The sequence below is a fragment of the Rutidosis leptorrhynchoides genome, chromosome 6 (genome assembly GCF_046630445.1).
Source record: "Rutidosis leptorrhynchoides isolate AG116_Rl617_1_P2 chromosome 6, CSIRO_AGI_Rlap_v1, whole genome shotgun sequence".
Classification (NCBI taxonomy): domain Eukaryota; kingdom Viridiplantae; phylum Streptophyta; class Magnoliopsida; order Asterales; family Asteraceae; genus Rutidosis; species Rutidosis leptorrhynchoides.
Window position 1 is genome coordinate 438054864 of NC_092338.1, and position 19444 is coordinate 438074307.

Genomic DNA, 19444 nt, shown 5'->3' on the forward strand with positions numbered 1-19444 from the left:
TTCGGTGCCAACAATAACATTGACAATGAGGACAATTTTTTAATTATTTATAAAAAAAATCAATATTTAAAATTCCAGAACCTCAAGTTGAACCAACTTTTTAGAAAGAAAACCAGAATCAATTAATAGATTAATAGATAGATGTCATTAATCAATTTCAATACCTTAATTTACAAGTTACTCCGTAACTATTTTTATTTTTATAGTATTAAACTCAGAACTCTTGATTATAATACTTGTATACTTGTGTCTCCACTAGTCTCCCAACACCTCATTTCAAGCAACCATCTACTCACATTCAATTTCGTACCCTAATTATACGTCTCCGTGTTTTTGTTTTTTGTTTTTTTTTTACTTTCATTAGACATACAAAAACACTCTCTGCTTCAACCCACCGAAAACTCACTTGGAATTTGAACTGTTTTTGTCTCCATTTTTTCACCTAAGGTAAAAGATTCTTGCTTTTTAGCATTTTAGTAAACTCAAATTCAATTTCTTGATTCTTTTTGGTAAAGTTTCGATCTTTATTATTTTATGCAACTTGGGTTTCTTCAATTTTGTATTATTCAAGGGTTTGATGTGTTTTCATTTCAAAAAGTTTGAATCTTTGGTGTAATTGAAGCCCTAGATGCCAATTTTCGGTAAAAATTTCAAGAAACATACGCATTCAGGGAGAATATACAATAATGATAGAAAGTGGATTATACCCTTTTTTGTGAGTTTAGTAGTTTGGGTTACTTTGATTTCAGCTGCTGTTTTTGGGCTTTATACATCATCTTCATCATCAAAGAATCGAGATTTGTTGAATTTCGATAATGCGAAATCCGAGGATTATGATGGGTATTTTGTTGAGATGAATATCAAAAAAGCTAATGAATTTCCAAAAGAAAAAGCCCCTAGATTGGCTTACCTTATTTCGGGTACAAAGGGTGATAGTAAAAGAATGATGAGAACTTTACAAGCTGTATATCATCCAAGAAATCAGTATATTTTGCATATGGATCTTGAAGCTCCACCTCGAGAAAGATTAGAGTTAACAATGGCGGTCAAAAATGATCCAACTTTTAATGAAGTTGAGAATGTTAGGGTTATGGCTCAATCGAATTTGGTGACATATAAGGGTCCTACAATGATTGCAACTACCCTTCAAGCGATTGCGATTTTGTTGAAGGAAAGCTTGAATTGGGATTGGTTTATTAATCTTAGTGCTTCAGATTATCCACTTGTGACACAAGATGGTGAGTTTAAGACTCATTTATGTTCATATCATTACATGTTATCTTGTTGAAGCTAACTGTTTGCAAGCTTTGAAATGTGGATATGATTATGGCATTGTTAAAACTTTATTAAGATGGTGCTTTTGATTAAAATGTGACTTATGATTATGGCATTGTTAAAACTTTATTAAAATGATGCTTTTGATTAAAATGTGACTTATAGTTATAGCATACAAGAGCATCCCTTTGTCCGTTGGACTTGGTGACTTGTAGTTTTATCATGGAGTATAAGTTTCTTTAAGTCGGTTCGAGTCTAATTCATTTCTTTACAACAGGTTCAATTTCTTGATTCGATCTAGTAAAATTCAAAACATTATCGTATACTGCAACTTGGGCTTTAATAGTTTTGCTGTTTAGAAGTGTTTAATGTGTATTTGTTTCATAAAGATCAAATCTTTTTGCAATTGAAGCCCTAGATGTGAATTTTAAATATGAAGTTCAAGATACTTGCTCATATATCTCAGTGAAGATATACAATAATGATAGAAAAAAAAATTGTATGTTATATAACCTTTTTGATATGATTATCAAATTGTGGGTGGTGACTATTTGATTGATGTTAGGGAAAAAAGGAAATCGGGCCTACAAATTGGATAATTTAGGTAGTAATGCTATGCTTTTAATCGCATATTGACTTATCTTAGCTATATACTACTCCGTATAAGATAATCCTTATTTCCCTTAGATCAAAATAAGGAGGAGATCGAAGCCACTAGAATACATTGGCCATGGTGATTGTATAAGTTGGCTACATATATATCCTTCTTTAACTGACAAGTGGAAGCAATGAGGCATCTGTAACTCGAGAATTAATCTTAAGATAATGATTTTTAACTAAATGTAATTAGCAGTTTGATTGCATCTATTGGTGTTATTTAGGATTTTATAATACTGTGTCAATCCTAAAATTCGTTTGGAAGGATATGCATACAATAGAAAGGAAAAACGCCATTTGATATCTTGTCGCATTTTCATAATCATTTATTAAACCTCTTTGTGTTTTTTTTATCTTTCAGATTTGCTTCATGTTTTCTCTAATTTATCAAGAACTCTGAACTTTATCGAACACACAAAGCTTACTGGATGGAAATTGTAAGAGAAAATTCGACTTGCTGTTGCTTATGATGCAAATGAAACAATGATAATTTTATGTGCTTGGTGTTTGTAGGAACCAAAGAGCAAAGCAGATTATTGTTGATCCTGGTCTTTATTTGTCCAAAAAATCGGATCTTGCAATCACCTCTCAACGTAGATCCGTTCCTACATCATTTAATTTGCTCACAGGTGAGATTTATTATATCTTAAGTAACACCCGATTAATCCTCGATTACTCACTTTTAAGAACATGCCGTTCCGATTTTATGCAAACCGTTTTATTAATCAGTCAACATCGGTTAATAGGTCAAATCGGTTTTGTTGGTCAAAGTCAGTCAATGTCAAAATTGGTCAACTATTTAACATGTTTTAAACTAAAATTCAAGAGTTTTTGAACAAATAAGCGATTATGTTATGTTTCTAGACAATTATGTTAAAGTTTAAGGTCATATTTACAATTTTCTTCTATATTTACACATATAGTTCTGAAAATTATTATTTAAATGTATAATAAGTATAATCCTATTAATCCCCGATTAATCCCCGAATTGCCGATTACTCACTCCAAAGTCCCTACCGACCGAGTAATCCTGGAATATCGAGTTTTGCAACCTTTAAAAGAATTACTTATTTTTAGTAAAAAACTTTATTAGTCAAGCTAACTTTTCAACTTTACAAGTGATAAGTTTATATTTTCCATTAATATATTGAAAGCTGTTTGAATCTTTATATAATTCAGTTACTAGACCACATCTGTTTTTTGTTTTTTTTTTTGGGCGAAAAAACGAAAACTCATATAGAAACGAGGCCGTTTTTCAAAAGAAAACGCCCTCAACACGAAAACAAAAGGACAAGGGAAAAACGGGGAAGCTCGGACCTAGAAAACAACCATTTAAACAAAAACTATCTATAAACGAGCCTCCCTCACATCCCAAAAGAAACCATACAACCAAACAAAACCGTTACTAATTCATAATCCATTTTGTTTAATGTTTGACATAAATGGTCAAAACATCAACATAATTGTGACATCTCTCCCACATTATTTGTGAATATTATAATTACTAGTGAAATGACCCGTGGAATTACGAGTTTGTTTAAACGAAACAATTTAATGACATGTTTTAGGTATTAAGTGAATGTAAATGCTAAAGTCATTTATTTTAATGACCCGTTCGATTAATAATTATAATTATAATTATTATAATAAAAATTAATAATAATAATAATAAAGTTTGCTCAAAGTTGAGTATTTATATTTTTAATAAATAATTATTAGTAATAATAAATGTCTTTTGAATTTTTTTTTTAAAATTAAAATACAATTATTATATAAAGGTTGTACAGTATGCTTTAAAATTTGTAAATGTGTTCATTGGGTGTTACAATTAAGGAGAAATTAGTATTTCCTTTTATAAAAGATTTTCTATTATTATTTTAATTAAATTAATATAAAATAATGACATCATCAAAGATGTTTTAAAAAATTTCTTTTTTATTTGGAATTATTTTTATGCTTAGAAAATGTTTATTTATGACACCATCATTTTAGAGATTTAATAGATACTATAGATAGATAGATAGATAGATAGATAGATAGATAGATAGATAGATGAGCTCCTTTCATATATTAGGTAGCAGGTTATATATAGTTTTGACAATGATTTTAGTCAACTTGAACGTTGTTTAGGTAGTCTATTACCATAAACTGTTGATCTATTCGCTTATCGGCTCAAGATGTAACATATGTTATTACAATTGAAGTTTGGATCAATTAAGATTGTTTCCTGCATCTTTTAAACAAAACAGCGAATTACACTTATGTTGAACTCTAGATTCAATAGCTTACTGAAGTTTTTTAGGTTTCGAATAATATTTTGATGTCTATTTTATGCGTTCTTGTAGGGTCCGCATGGGTAATGCTGACACGCTCATTCTTGGAATATTGTATATGGGGATGGGATAATTTTCCCCGAACCGTTCTAATGTACTACACCAACTTCGTTTCGTCCCCAGAAGGCTATTTTCACACAGTTATTTGCAACACCGAAGAGTTCACTAAAACCGCAATAAGCCATGATCTTCATTACATTGCATGGGACTATCCTCCAAAACAGCACCCACGTTACTTGACTATTAAAGACTTCGAGAAAATGGTCAACAGTAGCGCACCTTTCGCTAGAAAGTTTCCAAAGGACGACATGGTTCTTGACAAGATTGATCAAGAACTTTTGGGTCGTACACATCGGTTTGCTCAAGGTGCGTGGTGTGTTGGTGGGTCAGAACACGGGTCAGACCCGTGTTTGGTTCGCGGTGATGATTCAGTTTTCAAACCGGGACCAGGTGCAAAGAGGTTAGATGAACTGCTTGTACAACTTTTGTCTGATGATTACAAAAACAAAAGTTGTCCACTGTAAAGGTCTATTTGTAACCAGAAGATGAGTTAGTTTTGCACAAATGTACATTGTTTTTATAGAGCAAAAGTTGAGGTTTCAACTTAATTTTTCTTCTTTTTTTTTGTTGCATTGAAAGCGAAGTCCAACTTGTAAAGCCAAAAGAAATCAATGCGATATATTTTTCTACAAATATTTTTTATACACTAAATGGATTTTGCTAACGACAGCCCTTAAAGTTGTCATTAAGACGCTTCAAACCGTTGTATATTTTAGTAACTACCAATATACAGTCGATGTTTAACTTTCGTGTACAACAATTTCCTGCACTTTATTGATATAAATTTTATAAAAACCGACAACCAATTCCCGGCCCTCGTGAAATTTTCAAGAACGCAACTTCAAGTAACTTTGAATTATTTGTTCCTGCGAAAAATCAGTAAAATACCCTTTCCCAACGGTCACACCCTCCTGTGCTGCTAACTGTTCGACTAAAACCCGAACTTGATCACCACCGACTTTAGTTGGTTCAAGAAGGTTACAAGCGACCTCGATAACATCACCATGAACCAGTGCCATTGACTGAACCGACGCAAGCCCACCACCTCTTCCACTTACCTTTTTAGCGATTTTGCGAACTGTACTAATGCTGTTGCAAAACACAGGCACATTGTAGTTATCAACCCAATTGGTTGCTCCAATGACTATTACACCCTTGGCTTGAACCACTTGTGCTGGACCTTCATCTGGTTCGAGTGGAAGATCCGTTGACTGTGGTCCACCTGACCACTGGTTCCCAGATGTGTTTGGTTTGAAGTAGCCGAGTTCCCTCCTGATGAAATCGAGTGATCTTTGATCACTATGTGCAGCGCCATATGTGTACGTAGGGACTGCAGGCTATGTTTATCAACATTAGAAATAAATTTACAAATTTAATAACACCATAAATTGTCACCTCTACTAATAAGATTGAAAAGACGTGAGACGGGTCGAGACGGTCGGGACCTTGGAGCGTTGCAACGGTCAAGACGGGGTCGAGATGAATGTTGACCATCGTTGACTTTTTATGTATATTTCAAACATAAATATTTCAAATTAGAGGCACATAAGATTATTTTAAACATAAACATTTAAAACGACAATATTTTAAACATGTTCAATACTTTAAACAAATAATTTCCTTTAATTTGAAATATTAACGTTTTAAATGTTTATGTTTGAAATATATATAAAAATTCAACGTTGGTAAACATCCGTCTCGACCCAAGGGTTTGGACTGTTTTACCGTTGTTGACCTTTTTTAATTGTTGACCTTTTTTTTACCCGTTTTGGATATTTTGTGACGGTACACTAGTAAATCCGCTGCGACGGCCCATCTATTTTTTTGCAACACTGACTAATAATCTATCACCTGGGGCATTTCACTATCAAAAACTCGTAAACATTTCATAACGCGAAACAAAGCAAACCTTTAAGTGTGGAGCCGACGTCGAAAGCAAGAGATTTGGCAGTCTCAGCAACTTGTTCAAGTGACGTTTTAGCTAACGGATGGAAGCATATATGATCAACAACACCAAGACGCGGATGACTTCCACTATGCAGCTCAAAATCAATAGTTTCGAATGCTGTGTTCACCATTGAGAAAACAGCATTTTTCAAAGGACACGTATCCGATGAGTTTGATTTCGAAACAAGTGTGTATCCTACTCTGTTGTAAGTCTCATCTTCAAATTTGTTCACAATAGCAGCCTCCGGAAACAATTTAGCAGCTCGTTCAATCGAGTCCAGAGCAGACTTGTTTCGTGTCTCAGATATGTAAATTTTACAACAAGAGAGCATTGATTTAAGCATTTCACTATATTTTGAAAACTGTAGTAATATAGCACAAATCAGCATAGTAATATCTTATATTTAGCACAAATAACCATTGAACATTATAGATTTAAAGTGTTCTGTTTACCAAAAAAAAAAAAAAAATCAATGTGTTCCCACATTTAGCACAATAAAGAAGATTATAACCTGTTGATAATTTGATCAGTGTTCTACTAAGTGGTTAAAAGGATTAATTAATCTGAAGAATAATACAGTTTCAAGAAACTTGTATTTTTCATAACTAGAATGACAGATTGAATTTTTTTTTTTTTTTTTTAATTATATGAACAAATGTGTATATATAGATATAGATACAAATGGAGTTATTAAAGGTACGGACAAAAATTAGTAAGTTTACCTGAAAATGTTGTAGTCGGAGTGAAATTAAGTGCAGCAGAATGAGTGATATATATCGTAGCTAAACCTGATCCTCAAAGTTATGGCACTTGATCAATTTTTGTTTTAGTACAAGAGAATAATAATAATAATAAATTGGTTAAAAAGTGAATTTGAGAGTTTGAGACCCTAATTTATGTGGGTCGGGTGTTCGTGACGTGTTGACCCGATATCTAATATGGACGATGTATGTATAAAATTATTCAACAATCAATCGATATGAATGAGCCGTAAATGAATGAATGTTGATGCCAATTCAAAAAAACTTAATTATAATGATAAATTATACTTTAATTTTTAATTTGAATTTTTTTCAATGACAGTCCAATCGTTATTAAAAATTAATTTTGTATGTGGTAGTTATTTTTCAAGGATAACCCTAAAAGTTGTTATTTGAAAAAAAAAAAAAAAAATTATTGAGTATTTTATAATTTATATATTGGTCGGTGGTCCTTCTGAAAACGATGTCTCTATTTCCGAATGAGAGGAGAGATGACTTTTTCTAATCATTGGTGAAGAAACGATTTTTCTCTACTTGTTGGTGAAAAAATGACTTCACTTTATTCAAAAATAGAGAAATGATTCTCTACATTATCTCCCCTATTTGTTGTGATTAGTTATTAGTTACTGTTGTTGTTATATGAGTAATTTATAACTTATTACTTTAATTTCTAGTTTTTAAAAGTTGTAGTTTAAAACTTATATTTTATACTAATTTTTTATGTGTAACTTTCTTGTTTGACTGTCCGAAAAAAGTGAGTTTTTGTTTTTTTTTTTTTTTTTTTTTTTTTTTTTTTTTTTTTTATGTAACATAACCGAGTTATCCATGACTATTTTCGATATCTTTCGAGTACTAAAATACCTTGAAGATATAAGAATCAATATCTAACTCATACGTAAATTATCAAAGGATTTATGATCTAGCGGTATCAATCGAACTCATCAATCTCGGGATTTTTAATCCCAGTTTCATCGTGAACAAAAGGTGTGGGGTGTGTGTTTCTTGTTAAAAGAAAATGATAACGCAAATTAATTTTCATATCCAATACAATCAAAACTTAGCAGTTGTGAAATATGACCATGATATCATTTATTCTTAAATTATCGTTAGGAACATATATAGTATCTTTAACCCGTCTTTCCTATCAAAATGAATAAGAAATCACATCTACTATCATACATACATAAATCTCTTTAGAATAAACACACATTGTTTTCAAGGCACGATAACATGAAGGGCAAAATTCAGGACAACATAACTGACATCCTCTACCCGACTTCAAGGATCCATATAATTGATACGGGTAAATGGATCATGTTCTGTTTGTTTCAGTCTACCCAGGCAATAGGTGAACAAACTCCAATTTCGTTCTACTTCTTCAATTCTTAGATGCTATTTATCAACATTGGGAACCAAATTGGGTAAAGTGCAACTATAATAAGAAGTATAACAAGAAGAACAGCTATGCAAGCACATTTCCTCGAGTTTTTCTGCAGCTCGCGCGCCTCAACTAGTTGTTCTGTCCCACGATGAACAAACGAACTAGCGTTGTTCACATGACTTTCAATATCATTAAGTTGTTGACCCTGAGCCTCAACTAAAGCGGCCATGTCCAAGAAAATTTGATGCAGTTCCATCAAATTCTTTTCTATTTCTTTCACCGAATCATGTCTTTCTTGAATTTCCGAAATGGTGTCCATAATTTGACCTCGACCTTGATCTTGGATGGCTTTTTGCATGAAATCTTCACCTTCTCCATTAGAAATTAGGTTTTCAATCACTTCATCGTTCGCTTTTTCACCCGTTATGGTAAAGTATCTTCTTGTGACGGTCTCTTTGTATTCTTCGTTCATACGAGTTCTTAACGATTGAAAGTCGTCCATCATAGACTTCAACTTTTTCCCTAGACCACTAACAACAGAGGAACGTGTTCGGTCAGCTGATGATCCGGGCCCACAACCAGGGAGCTTGCGATGGGTGATATTAGCCTTATCGAGTGCTTCGATCTTTCCTTTAATGACTCTCACACGTTTCAACACTTGTGAAACATCCGAGTCCATTTTGGATCGGAGTTGTTTCATGTTTTTGGCATCGTGGACCGTTTTACTCTGATCGTTTGCCTCTCGTAACCTCTTGTAGAGTTTGTCGATATCCGCCATGTCCTCCTTGACATTTTCGACATCTTGAAAGAAACCGTCAAGATCGCCCGAGTCATTGCCACCACCACCGGCCTCTAAATCATTTTCTTGAGCTTGTTTAAATGATTGGGAGAATAAGTCATTCATCTTGACGTTTTATGATTCAAAATATTTGTTTTTTATGAAACAAACAAATTTCTAAATAGAAAATGTGTGTAAGGTTTGGACAAATCTCTCCTCCTTCTTCCTAAGAAAAGTTTATTTGAGGAGGAAGAAGGAGATGAAAAGTTAAAGAAAAATGAATGTTTCACCAAATAATATATGCAATAGAGAGTTATATTATATTGGATGGTCAACAAATCATTGAAAGGTTAGTCGTTAAATTAGGAGAAATATAATATATCTACCTCTTTTATGTGTGGTTTTTTTGCACCTTAAAAAGCTCGGATCATTTATATCCAACTTAAATTTTACTAAAAGTGTCTAGTAGCATCACACATACTAAAAGTAATATCCTGTAACTGTTACAAATGTCGCAACATAGGAGTGTTCATTTAGTGTTAGATTCACCTATATATTTAAGTATAAAAAAGAAGTTGTGTTTATAAGACTCCTTACCTGACTCGGACTCGCTTTGTAAAACCGCTTGTATAGTCCAACAACATGTACAACATATAAGTCCAAAAGTCCATCCTTTTCTAAAACCAATTGGTGATAGAAGGACTTCCCCTTTGACTTATATGCATACATTTATTTTTGTTCATGACCGATGTGGAATAACTTCCCAACATTATTCTACATTTTTTTTAGGTCATTCGCAAATCACAACAAAATTGCATCTCGTGAATGATCTTTGCTATTTGCTAATTGAAAATTGCAAGAACCTTAGGACATGCAAATCTCAAAGAATCTTATTGCGAATCGCAAAAACGTTCTAGCTATTTGCGATTTTGCGGGTAAAAAAGTTTGAGTGACGTGTTATTAATCAAATTGATTTAGAGTTCGTGTTAATTTGATCCATGTTAATGGTAAAATTAACAAAATTTAAAATTAAAACTTTAATATAGCAAATTATGAGTTTGTCATGCTTAGTACCATCCTATTCACAAATCGCAAGGTTCATTCGCAAAGCGTAAAAATTATATTATGATCTGTGAATGACCTAAATGTATCGGTTATAACTGAGAAATCAAGTCATTCGCAAATCATAAAGGCCATTCGCAAGACGATATTTTTATGAATTGCGAAATTAATTTAGTAAACTTTATTTTTTGGAGCAAATTGTCGTGGTGTGTGTTTCTAAATAAGACCATTTTGGTTAATATGACTCGTTTACAATGAAGATACATGTACACGAGTTATGGGCCAAGCTCTACCAAATTGTATATTGGGCCCTAAGCTCGGGTATAACGGTTTACTTACTATGGTGGGTCATCCAAAATGAAATTACAATTTCTTAAAGGGGGATGATTATCACACACTGTTTTTTGATCCTCACACACTCTTTTACCCTATTATTAGGGAGGAGTTCAAGTAAATTAGTGTGTGAGGATCAAAAAACAGTGTGTGAGAATCATCCCCTTTGTTAAAAGATGGGAATTGAAAAATAATATTTTGTATTCTATGGATGCCAAGTTTATGGAATTTTTTAACTAAATAATATTAAAAAAAAACAACAATAAATTAATCGATAGATTAAAACAATCTATATAAACAACTTCTACAAAAGATATCATAAATAAAAACATCAAAGAGCTGAAAGAAGCAGCAAAAGAGATGCAAAAAAAATTGAGAATCTTAAAAAAATTAAAAGTATCAATAAGATAGTGATACCGAGGTATTTTAGCCGTTAAGTGCATCTTCAATCAGTGTTAGTGACCAAGGAAAATCGAAATCACTCGCGATCGACGAACCAACTATAAACCCTAACTTTTTTTAATTCCAAATCGTAACCCGAAGTTGACAGCAGCACATGGTACAGAAAAACCGTAGACTGCCAGATATCACCGCCAGAAACTCAAGCCAGGAACACTGATTCTCGACGACGAACAAAAACCGACGATTAAATTATAACCACGGTGTGCAACTCACCACCGACGATTTGCAGCAAATAGAGTACCAGCAACCCTATAACTGCACTTGAGATCAGTCGAGGGTTAACAGAGGAAAGGAAATCGCCGGAGATACGAAAGACGATAGTGAAATTAGGAGAAAGAAAATCGCCATAGACAGCAGCCCCAAAAAAATTAGGGATGTAGAAGTCGCTGGAAGCGTCTCAAGTAATCAGTAGGTACATAATGGAGAGGTAACTAAAAAGACAAAAATACCCTTTTGAATTAAAATAATGGAGTGAATAGTAAATTTATAGTTTTTATTGATATATATATATATATATATATATATATATATATATATATATATATATATATATATATATATATATATATATATATATATATATATATATATATATAAAATTTGCATCAACTTTGTAGTTTTCGTATTTTTAAAAAGTTTTTTTTATGTAACAAGTATGACCGGTTTTGTGAAGGTCGGTTTGACACATTCAAGGAAAATCGGTATTCTCATAACCGGTTTTAAACATTTCACTTCCAACTGTGTGTATCTTATGTTCAGATTCTTTATGTTCAGATTCTTGTACGTGGACAAACTGTTGTCCCTAACACCGCTTTGTAAGCCACATATCAGACACTGACAAACCGACCTTGGGAAGTCTAGTTTAACCCTAACTTTTTTGATCTCGAACCTTAGGAAGTCTAGTTAACTAATCCGGTTTTAGTAACTTCAGTTTTATTCAATCCGGTATGTAATCATTTTCTATATATATGTAAAACATAAAACACATAAAAAAGTAAGTTTCTCAAAACTATTTTTAAATATTAATTTTTAATTCATTTCACTAGTTAACAAGTTTTCAAACAAACAATGGAAGATGATTATGATTTTCTTGCAAATTTAAGTGAATCTGAAATCTCCGAATTGTTCCCAATCCTCAAAACTATTCAACGATGAAGATGATTTTATATTGTAGTTGGATAGTATTTATCTTCTTTTATGTTTATGTGTAAAATGAGTTTGTTAGGAATTCAGAAGGCTTCAACAAGACAAGCGATTTATCATAATCACTAACTCACGAACGACAAACGATTAATAAAGCATAAAACGATAAAGATAAACGACACGAGAATTTAACGTGGTTATATCCTAACTCCAAAACACGAAGAAGGGTTTACTCCACGGGCGCAAACTAGAGATTTTTCACTATAAATTTCGTGCACACATTGTTATGGGTTACATGGGGTCCTATTTATAGGCAAATACAAACAAGAAAACAACTTAGGAAACAAGCAAGAACAATTCTGGAATCTTCCTGTCCGTCCAGCTATCGCGATCGCGAGATCCAAGGCATGAAAACCTCGTGTTCGCGAGCCTCCCTTTACCAGCTCGTTTTCCTTGTTTAATTCTTCTTCGCACTCAAAAATCTCCCACTCGAAGGTGACATTAAACAACCTTCGCCAACCCGTCAACAATATTCATTCAACACCCACAATAACTCCAGATTAGCCGATTACCAACTCCTTTCGATACCGCCGGATTAGACACCCAAATCATGTCGCACTTCACTCGTTAACCTACGAGCAAGTGAAGTCTTTCGACACCAAAAAACATCGTTGAGTGATAATCCAATCTCTTAGTTATTAGCTAGGGTCATCTCGATTTCTGCACCACCATCTTCTAACACGAAGATCATTTTCTTACACCAGAAGACCAATTGAAGTATGTGACTCTTCAATTATAGGATTCTTTCATGAGAAAAACACCGCCTCATTGATCAATCTAGACAATGTCCAATCCTGAACCCACATGTCAATGATCACCCTCGTACAGGATTCACCGTATATCTATGATTTTCCTTCCCAACAATCAGAAAATCCAACAGACGCCCTCGTAGACTCTTCATCAAGGCTCCAGTGAGAACGCAGTCACAACCTCGAAAACTACCACCTTTTCAACTTTCCGCTTTCTCGCTGGTTCACTGACCTCCACATAACTGTGAATTTCACAAACCTATCTTCTCATCCCAAGAACGCTTCTACTGTACGAGTAAGAAATAAAACCGCGGCTACTCGAGAAGAAACTTGGTTCGTACCACCGGTCAGTCGCAAATTTCTTTGTCATCGGAGAGTAAAACAAGTACTCAAAGCCCTATTTATGACAACCCGAAAATTTCCGACCAAATTTAAACTTTATCTTTATATTATTCTGTTGGCCCCTTGATAACAACAGGAGTATTGTAGAGGGGGGGGGGGGGGTGAATACAATTTCTTTTAAAATAACTTAACAGTTAAACACGATTAGTATTCAAGCATGCAAATAAATAGAGTCACAGGTAATTTTCAACAGTTATTCTTTATTGATTGAATCATAAAGAATCACAACTATCCTTGGCGGAATGATAGTTGGTTGATACAGATTACCTAGATTATAGCTAAGAGGTAAACTAACAGCTATTACACGTTTTGACTCTATAAAAATAAACCCGCACCACTAGTTATTACAATAGTGGATACAACAATTTATAGTAGTCCTATTAACCGTGTAATGGTTCTATTGTCCACTGGTACATCAGATGTCTGTACTTGTGGGGACAACTATATCAGAGAGCATGCTCTCCTCTTTCCTCTTTGGTAGCTATTTGCAGGAACACCCCAATTCGGTTTGGCACCTCTATTTGATTATACAAATAGAATGTTGTGTTCCCTAGGTGTTGACAAAGTATAACCCATGTCTGCACATGCGTTAAACTTCTGCATTCCCACGTGGTCTTGTAAGGTCACTTGTCAGCCACCGACGCGTGTCCTTTTCTGTTCAACTTTGTCTTAGACTTCTGTTGAATAGTACCATTGATGTAGACCACTCGGGAAACTACTATGCTTATAATGGAGCATAGCTGTCTTGTGTAGTAAGCTGCATTCCAGCTGTGCTGGTTCTTCATTGCTGAGCCACTTCATGTTCTTGATTTGCTGAGTACACATCCTGTGCTGATTGAAGAACACTGTCTACCTTGTGCTGATAGACTGAGCAGTAAACTAAACACCCGACACAGCAATATCTGCTGTCTATTCATAAACAAACTTGTGCTGACTGCACATATCATTTTAGTGCAAATAAATTACAGTTTTGTCATAATTAAATCCTTAATTATTTTGGAGACTCAACAATCTCCCCCTATTTGATGATGACAAAACCTATGACATATAGAGAAAACACTAAAGCCAGCACCGAGGGACCTAATAAAAAATAGGCAGTAAATTTGTCCCTTTTTAAGTTTGTTTTTGGGATCTTTTGTTGAGTTATCCATGTCTTATAATTTGATATGATTTTGAAGATAAACTCATTTCACTTTCATTACAACAGAGAATGTACAGTAATTACAGCAACAGCAAAATGAAAAGTGAATTAAACAAAAGATACAATTTGAGCACATAGGAGACTATCTATCTTTATCTTTATCTCGTTCTTCTTCAGATAGCTCCTCTTGTTTGATTCTCCAGGCTTCAGGAAACAAATAAGGTACATCAGCAGGGTCAAATACAGGGATATGAGGAGGTAGAATGATGGGGCCTCTTCCGGTTGGTCCTTCACCAGTAGATTGCTTTCCTTTAGGCTTTTGAGAAAGAACTTCTTCTACATTCACTACTGGTGCATTCCCAAACATTGTTGCTTTCTTGAAGAGCTGTTGGAGTTCAGATTTAAGTGTCTTTTTGATAGCACTTTCACCCTTACCAATGAAATACTCCAAGATCTCCATCCATTCACTAAATCCCAGGGATCTTAAATCGTCATAGTTTATTCTTTCTTGAACCTTATTCTCCCTTATGACATTGAAAGCTCTTTTTGACCCTCTGTTCACTTTGATGATCCTGCTGGGATTGGATCTTCTATTCATCACATCACCATACCTACTCCTATAATAATGATTAGGAAATTCAATGGTACGGATAGATTCTATAGGAGCAGTAGCAGGTGCTTTCTCAGCAGCTTCCATCTCATCAAGTGCCTTATCCTATTCTTTGACAATGACTTTGGCTAACTTTAGGGACTCAGCCTCTTGCTTTCTATCAGCGGCCAATTTGTCTTCTATGTCCTGAAGCCTTACCCTCTCAGCAAGTTCAGCATCAGCAGCCTCCCTTCTTTGAATTTCAGCTTGTAGGCCCAACAAATAATCGTCGGCAGTGATTTTCAGAGATTTTGCTGTTTCAATCATCTTTCTACCCTCTTCAGTTCTAAGGGCAGCACGATACTCCCTTAGATCCATACCCAGCTGGCGAGCCTCTTGAAATTGAGCTTTCTCCTCATCAGTAGAGAGCCTTTGACCACTATTGTTTAAGTATACACCAATTTCAATGCCATAAGTCAAGGCAGTGATGTAGAATGGCTGATCAAGGGGATGATGCAGCAATCTAACTTGGCGTATCCTTTCATTAATAGCAGCTTGTCTTTGCTCAAGCAATTCTTGTACAGTGATCTCCAGCCTGTAAGCATCTCTTTCATCTGGATTCATTTTAAATAAGTCTGGCTCACCACGGGTAACTGAATCATCTTCCCAAGTTCTGTATTTACCATGACGTTTTGGGGAAGATGGAGGATACATGATTGATTCACCTATGTCAGATGAACTCACTGGAAACTGATTAACACGATTATCCTGTGTTCTGTTAAAATAAGTGAGGGTCTAGGGAGAGATAGGTGATTGAACAAATAAGTGATCTCCACTACCCCAGACTGTAAAGTCAGCAGGATTAACCGTATCATCATCTTGATTAGCACCCAGCTCAACCACCTTGGCTGGGTCTTCAACACTTGTAACACCCAGCAGCACACTTCTGGCTGGGTCTTCATTTACAACACTCCTTGCTGTGTCTTCAGTACCAGCTGACTGATTAGTATCAGCTGGTACAACCACCTCAGTATCTTCATCAGCTGCCTCAAATAAGGGTCCTTTCCTTAGGGGTTGATTGTCCCTAGGAGCAGATTTCACCCTTTGTTTATCAATGAGCATGGGTTCAGCTGATGGTTCTTGTGTTGATACTGGCTCAAGTGGAGGCAGGTAGGGAACGATAGCAAGATGCTCCCCCTGAATATCATCATCACCAAGATTGATTAGTTTTGCTGGTTATTGTTGTGTAGCTGGTTGTGCAGAAGATGTAGGTCGAGAAGATGAGCTGATCTCTAACATAGCATCTAACCACTTCATAAAAATTTCAGCTCTAACTCCTCCCCCTGACTCATTAGATGCAAGATAATCTTTCATTTCTTCAGGAGTCATCCATTTTATCCTGTCTGCTAGCTCAGCATACATCTTTGCCCTCTTTTTGTCGTATTTGACCATGAACTTAGCATTTCTTTTTCGTGCATCCTTTTTGAATTTATCAATGCCAATCAGGTCATCATCAATATCCCTCTTTTTTGGGGTCAGCCATCTCCTATGCTCAATTCTGTGGCGTTTAAGAGCAACATAGGCATCCCATTTGACATTGAAGGCATCATTTAATACTTGCTGTCTCTTCTGATGTCTCTCCAGTTTTCTTTTCATTCTTTTTTTAATAGTTTGAGAGACAACAAAAGCTTCAGCCACAGCCAATGCAGAAATATCACTGGGCTTACTGCCAGAACCATTATCATCCACTAATGTGGAAGACACACTGGGTTGAGATTCACCAGCTGCCTGTACACCAGCTTCAATATGAGCATTGCTGGGCTTAGTGCCAGAGTCTTTGAAAGGATCCGTTCATATACATTATAAACGATTCACAATAGTTGATTACATTGCGAGGTATTTGACCTCTATATGATACAATTTACAAACATTGCATTCGTTTTTAAAAGACAAACTTTCTTTACATCGAAAATTGACAGGCATGCATACCATTTCATAATATCTACTATCCAACTATAAATTGATTTAATAATAATCTTTGATGAACTCAATGACTCGAATGCAATGTTCTTCGAAATATGCTATGAAAGACTCCAAGTAATATCTTTAAAATGAGCAAATGCACAGCGAAAGATTTCTTTAACACCTGAGAATAAACATGCTTTAAAGTGTCAACCAAAAGGTTGGTGAGTTCATTAGTTTATCATAATCATTTATTTCCATCATTTTAATAGACCACAAGAATTTCATTTCCAGTTCTCATAAATATACGTCCCATGCATAGAGACAAAAATAATCATTCATATGGTGAACACCTGGTAACCGACATTAACTAGATACATATAAGAATATCCCCTATCATTCCGGGATCCTCCTTCGGACATGATATAAATTTCGAAGTACTAAAGCATCCGGTACTTTGGATGGGGTTTGTTAGGACCAATAGATCTATCTTTAGGATTCGCGTCAATTAGGGTGTCTGTTCCCTAATTCTTAGATTACCAGACTTTAATAAAAAGGAGCATATTCGATTTCGATAATTCAACCATAGAATGTAGTTTCAATTACTTGTGTCTATTTCGTCAAACATTTATAAAATCGCATGTATTCTCAGTCCCAAAAATATAAAGGGGAAAAAGGCAAATGAAACTCACCATACTGTATTTCGTAGTAAAAATACATATAACGTCATTGAACAAGTGCAAGGTTGGCCTCGGATTCACGAACCTAAATTAATTATATATATTTATGTGTTGGTCAATATTTGTCTAACAAATTAGGTCAAGTCATAGTGTACCACAATCCTAATGCTCGAGACTAATATGCAAAAGTCAACAAAAGTAAATTTGACTCAAAATAATTTCCAAAAATCTATACATGATTAATATATAGTTTAAATATCGTCGTTTTATATTTTTAAATATTTTTAAAAAATTTATTAGAGTAAATAATATAATTTATTTATTAATAAATAAAATTTTATATTAAATTTATATAATAAAATATACTTTTATATATATTAATTAATAAAATTTATAGGGTTAATTTAATATCATAAAGATAATATGATAGGTATTATTAAAGTAATTTATTACACGTAGTAAAATATGTTTGTATCACATATTTATTTGATAAAATAATATCTATACTGATAGTAAGTAAAAGTTGTATTATTTTGTAATAATAATTATTATTATAAAAATATCAATATTTATAATTACTAAGATGACATTATGATAAAATGATAATTCTAATTATGATAACTTTAATATTTACGATAATTTTTAATATTATCTTTAAAATAATAATTCTATTTAAATTTAAAATAATAATAATAATGATATTTTATAGTAACAATGACATTTCTATTAAAATGATAATTTTTGTTAAAATGATAGTTTTAATACTAACGATACTTTTAATAATAATAGTAATGATAAAAATAATAAGAACGATAATTTTATCTAAATCAATATCTTATAATATTTTAATTTCATCATGATACTCTTACTCATTATTTCCTAATCGTTTCGTTTAATAGCTTTTAAATCATCTTTTATATCGTGTCCATAATAATGATAATAATAGTAATCAAAATAATTAGGTGTTACAAATATTTGTTTTAATTACACTAATATTAATAATGATAGTTACTATAACATTATTAACGATAATACTAATAATTATCTTAATGATAATATAGTAATAATAATAATAACAATAACAATAACCATTTTTAAATAATGATATATATATTAATAATGATAATAATAATAATAATACTAATAATAACTTTAACGATAATAACGATAGTAATAAATAAATAAAAAATAACAATTTTTAATGATAAATCCCTTTTATTGATAAAGATAATAATAATGAAAATAATAAGATAAAACTAGAACGACGATAAAAACGACGATAATAATAATCATTTTTAATAAAAATATCGAAAATTCAATTGATTATAACTTCTAATCCGTTCATCGAAACCATTCGATATCTAAAGAAAAAGTTCTTAATTTTTCGCTAGCTTTCCAAGGACATGCATATCTTATACCTTATCTCAACTGCAAGTGTAACTAATTCAAGATTCAACCTAACCTGTCTAAGGGCAATATCAAAAGTACAAGTATGCATAATCCTAAATACTCGAGAACTAGTTAGGGATACACTATTAGTATGTAAAAGTTAAATTATGAGTACTCACGTATCAATATCGAGATTCAATATTGCAGGAAAGGTATGTAGACGCAACGGAAATGATAAACACTATATTGACCTCACGAGCATACCCATGAACCATATTC

At 33.4% G+C, this 19444-nt stretch overlaps 3 protein-coding genes across 4 annotated transcripts; 1 reads left to right on the forward strand and 2 right to left on the reverse strand.

The window, feature by feature from the left end:
- The first annotated feature begins 440 nt into the window (after nt 1-440).
- Nucleotides 441-5215, forward strand: LOC139855419 (beta-glucuronosyltransferase GlcAT14B-like). The gene is made up of 4 exons (XM_071844643.1): nt 441-1238; nt 2294-2369; nt 2446-2561; nt 4278-5215. The coding sequence occupies exons 1-4, from the start codon at nt 629-631 to the stop codon at nt 4787-4789; spliced, it is 1314 nt and encodes a 437-aa protein (XP_071700744.1). The 5' UTR covers nt 441-628; the 3' UTR covers nt 4790-5215.
- LOC139855420 (formiminotransferase cyclodeaminase-like protein) lies at nt 4944-7111 on the reverse strand. 2 transcript variants are annotated; one of them, XM_071844645.1, is made up of 3 exons: nt 6996-7111; nt 6235-6634; nt 4944-5655 (listed from the first exon to the last, which is right to left on the reverse strand). In XM_071844645.1, the coding sequence occupies exons 2-3, from the start codon at nt 6614-6616 to the stop codon at nt 5153-5155; spliced, it is 885 nt and encodes a 294-aa protein (XP_071700746.1). In that variant the 5' UTR covers nt 6617-6634; nt 6996-7111; the 3' UTR covers nt 4944-5152. The 2 variants fall into 2 exon arrangements, with proteins under 2 accessions (XP_071700746.1, XP_071700745.1); XM_071844644.1 differs by lacking the exon at nt 6996-7111 and having other exon boundaries at nt 6235-6722.
- Nucleotides 7112-8178: 1067 nt separating this feature from the next.
- Nucleotides 8179-9427, reverse strand: LOC139855516 (syntaxin-125-like). The gene has a single exon (XM_071844748.1). The coding sequence runs from the start codon at nt 9317-9319 to the stop codon at nt 8420-8422; it is 900 nt and encodes a 299-aa protein (XP_071700849.1). The 5' UTR covers nt 9320-9427; the 3' UTR covers nt 8179-8419.
- Nucleotides 9428-19444: the final 10017 nt, after the last annotated feature.

Excerpts from the sequence above, each read along its gene's own strand:
- LOC139855419 (XM_071844643.1), top strand. The coding sequence starts at position 629 with ATGCCAATTTTCGGTAAAAATTTCAAGAAACATACGCATTCAGGGAGA. Across the intron at positions 2,370-2,445 it reads AAGCTTACTGGATGGAAATT|GAACCAAAGAGCAAAGCAGA; the intron begins GTAAGAGAAAAT and ends TGGTGTTTGTAG. Across the intron at positions 2,562-4,277 it reads ATCATTTAATTTGCTCACAG|GGTCCGCATGGGTAATGCTG; the intron begins GTGAGATTTATT and ends GCGTTCTTGTAG.
- LOC139855420 (XM_071844644.1), bottom strand. The coding sequence starts at position 6,661 with ATGCTGATTTGTGCTATATTACTACAGTTTTCAAAATATAGTGAAATG. Across the intron at positions 5,656-6,234 it reads CGTCGGCTCCACACTTAAAG|TCCCTACGTACACATATGGC; the intron begins GTTTGCTTTGTT and ends CATAGCCTGCAG.
- LOC139855516 (XM_071844748.1), bottom strand. The coding sequence starts at position 9,319 with ATGAATGACTTATTCTCCCAATCATTTAAACAAGCTCAAGAAAATGAT.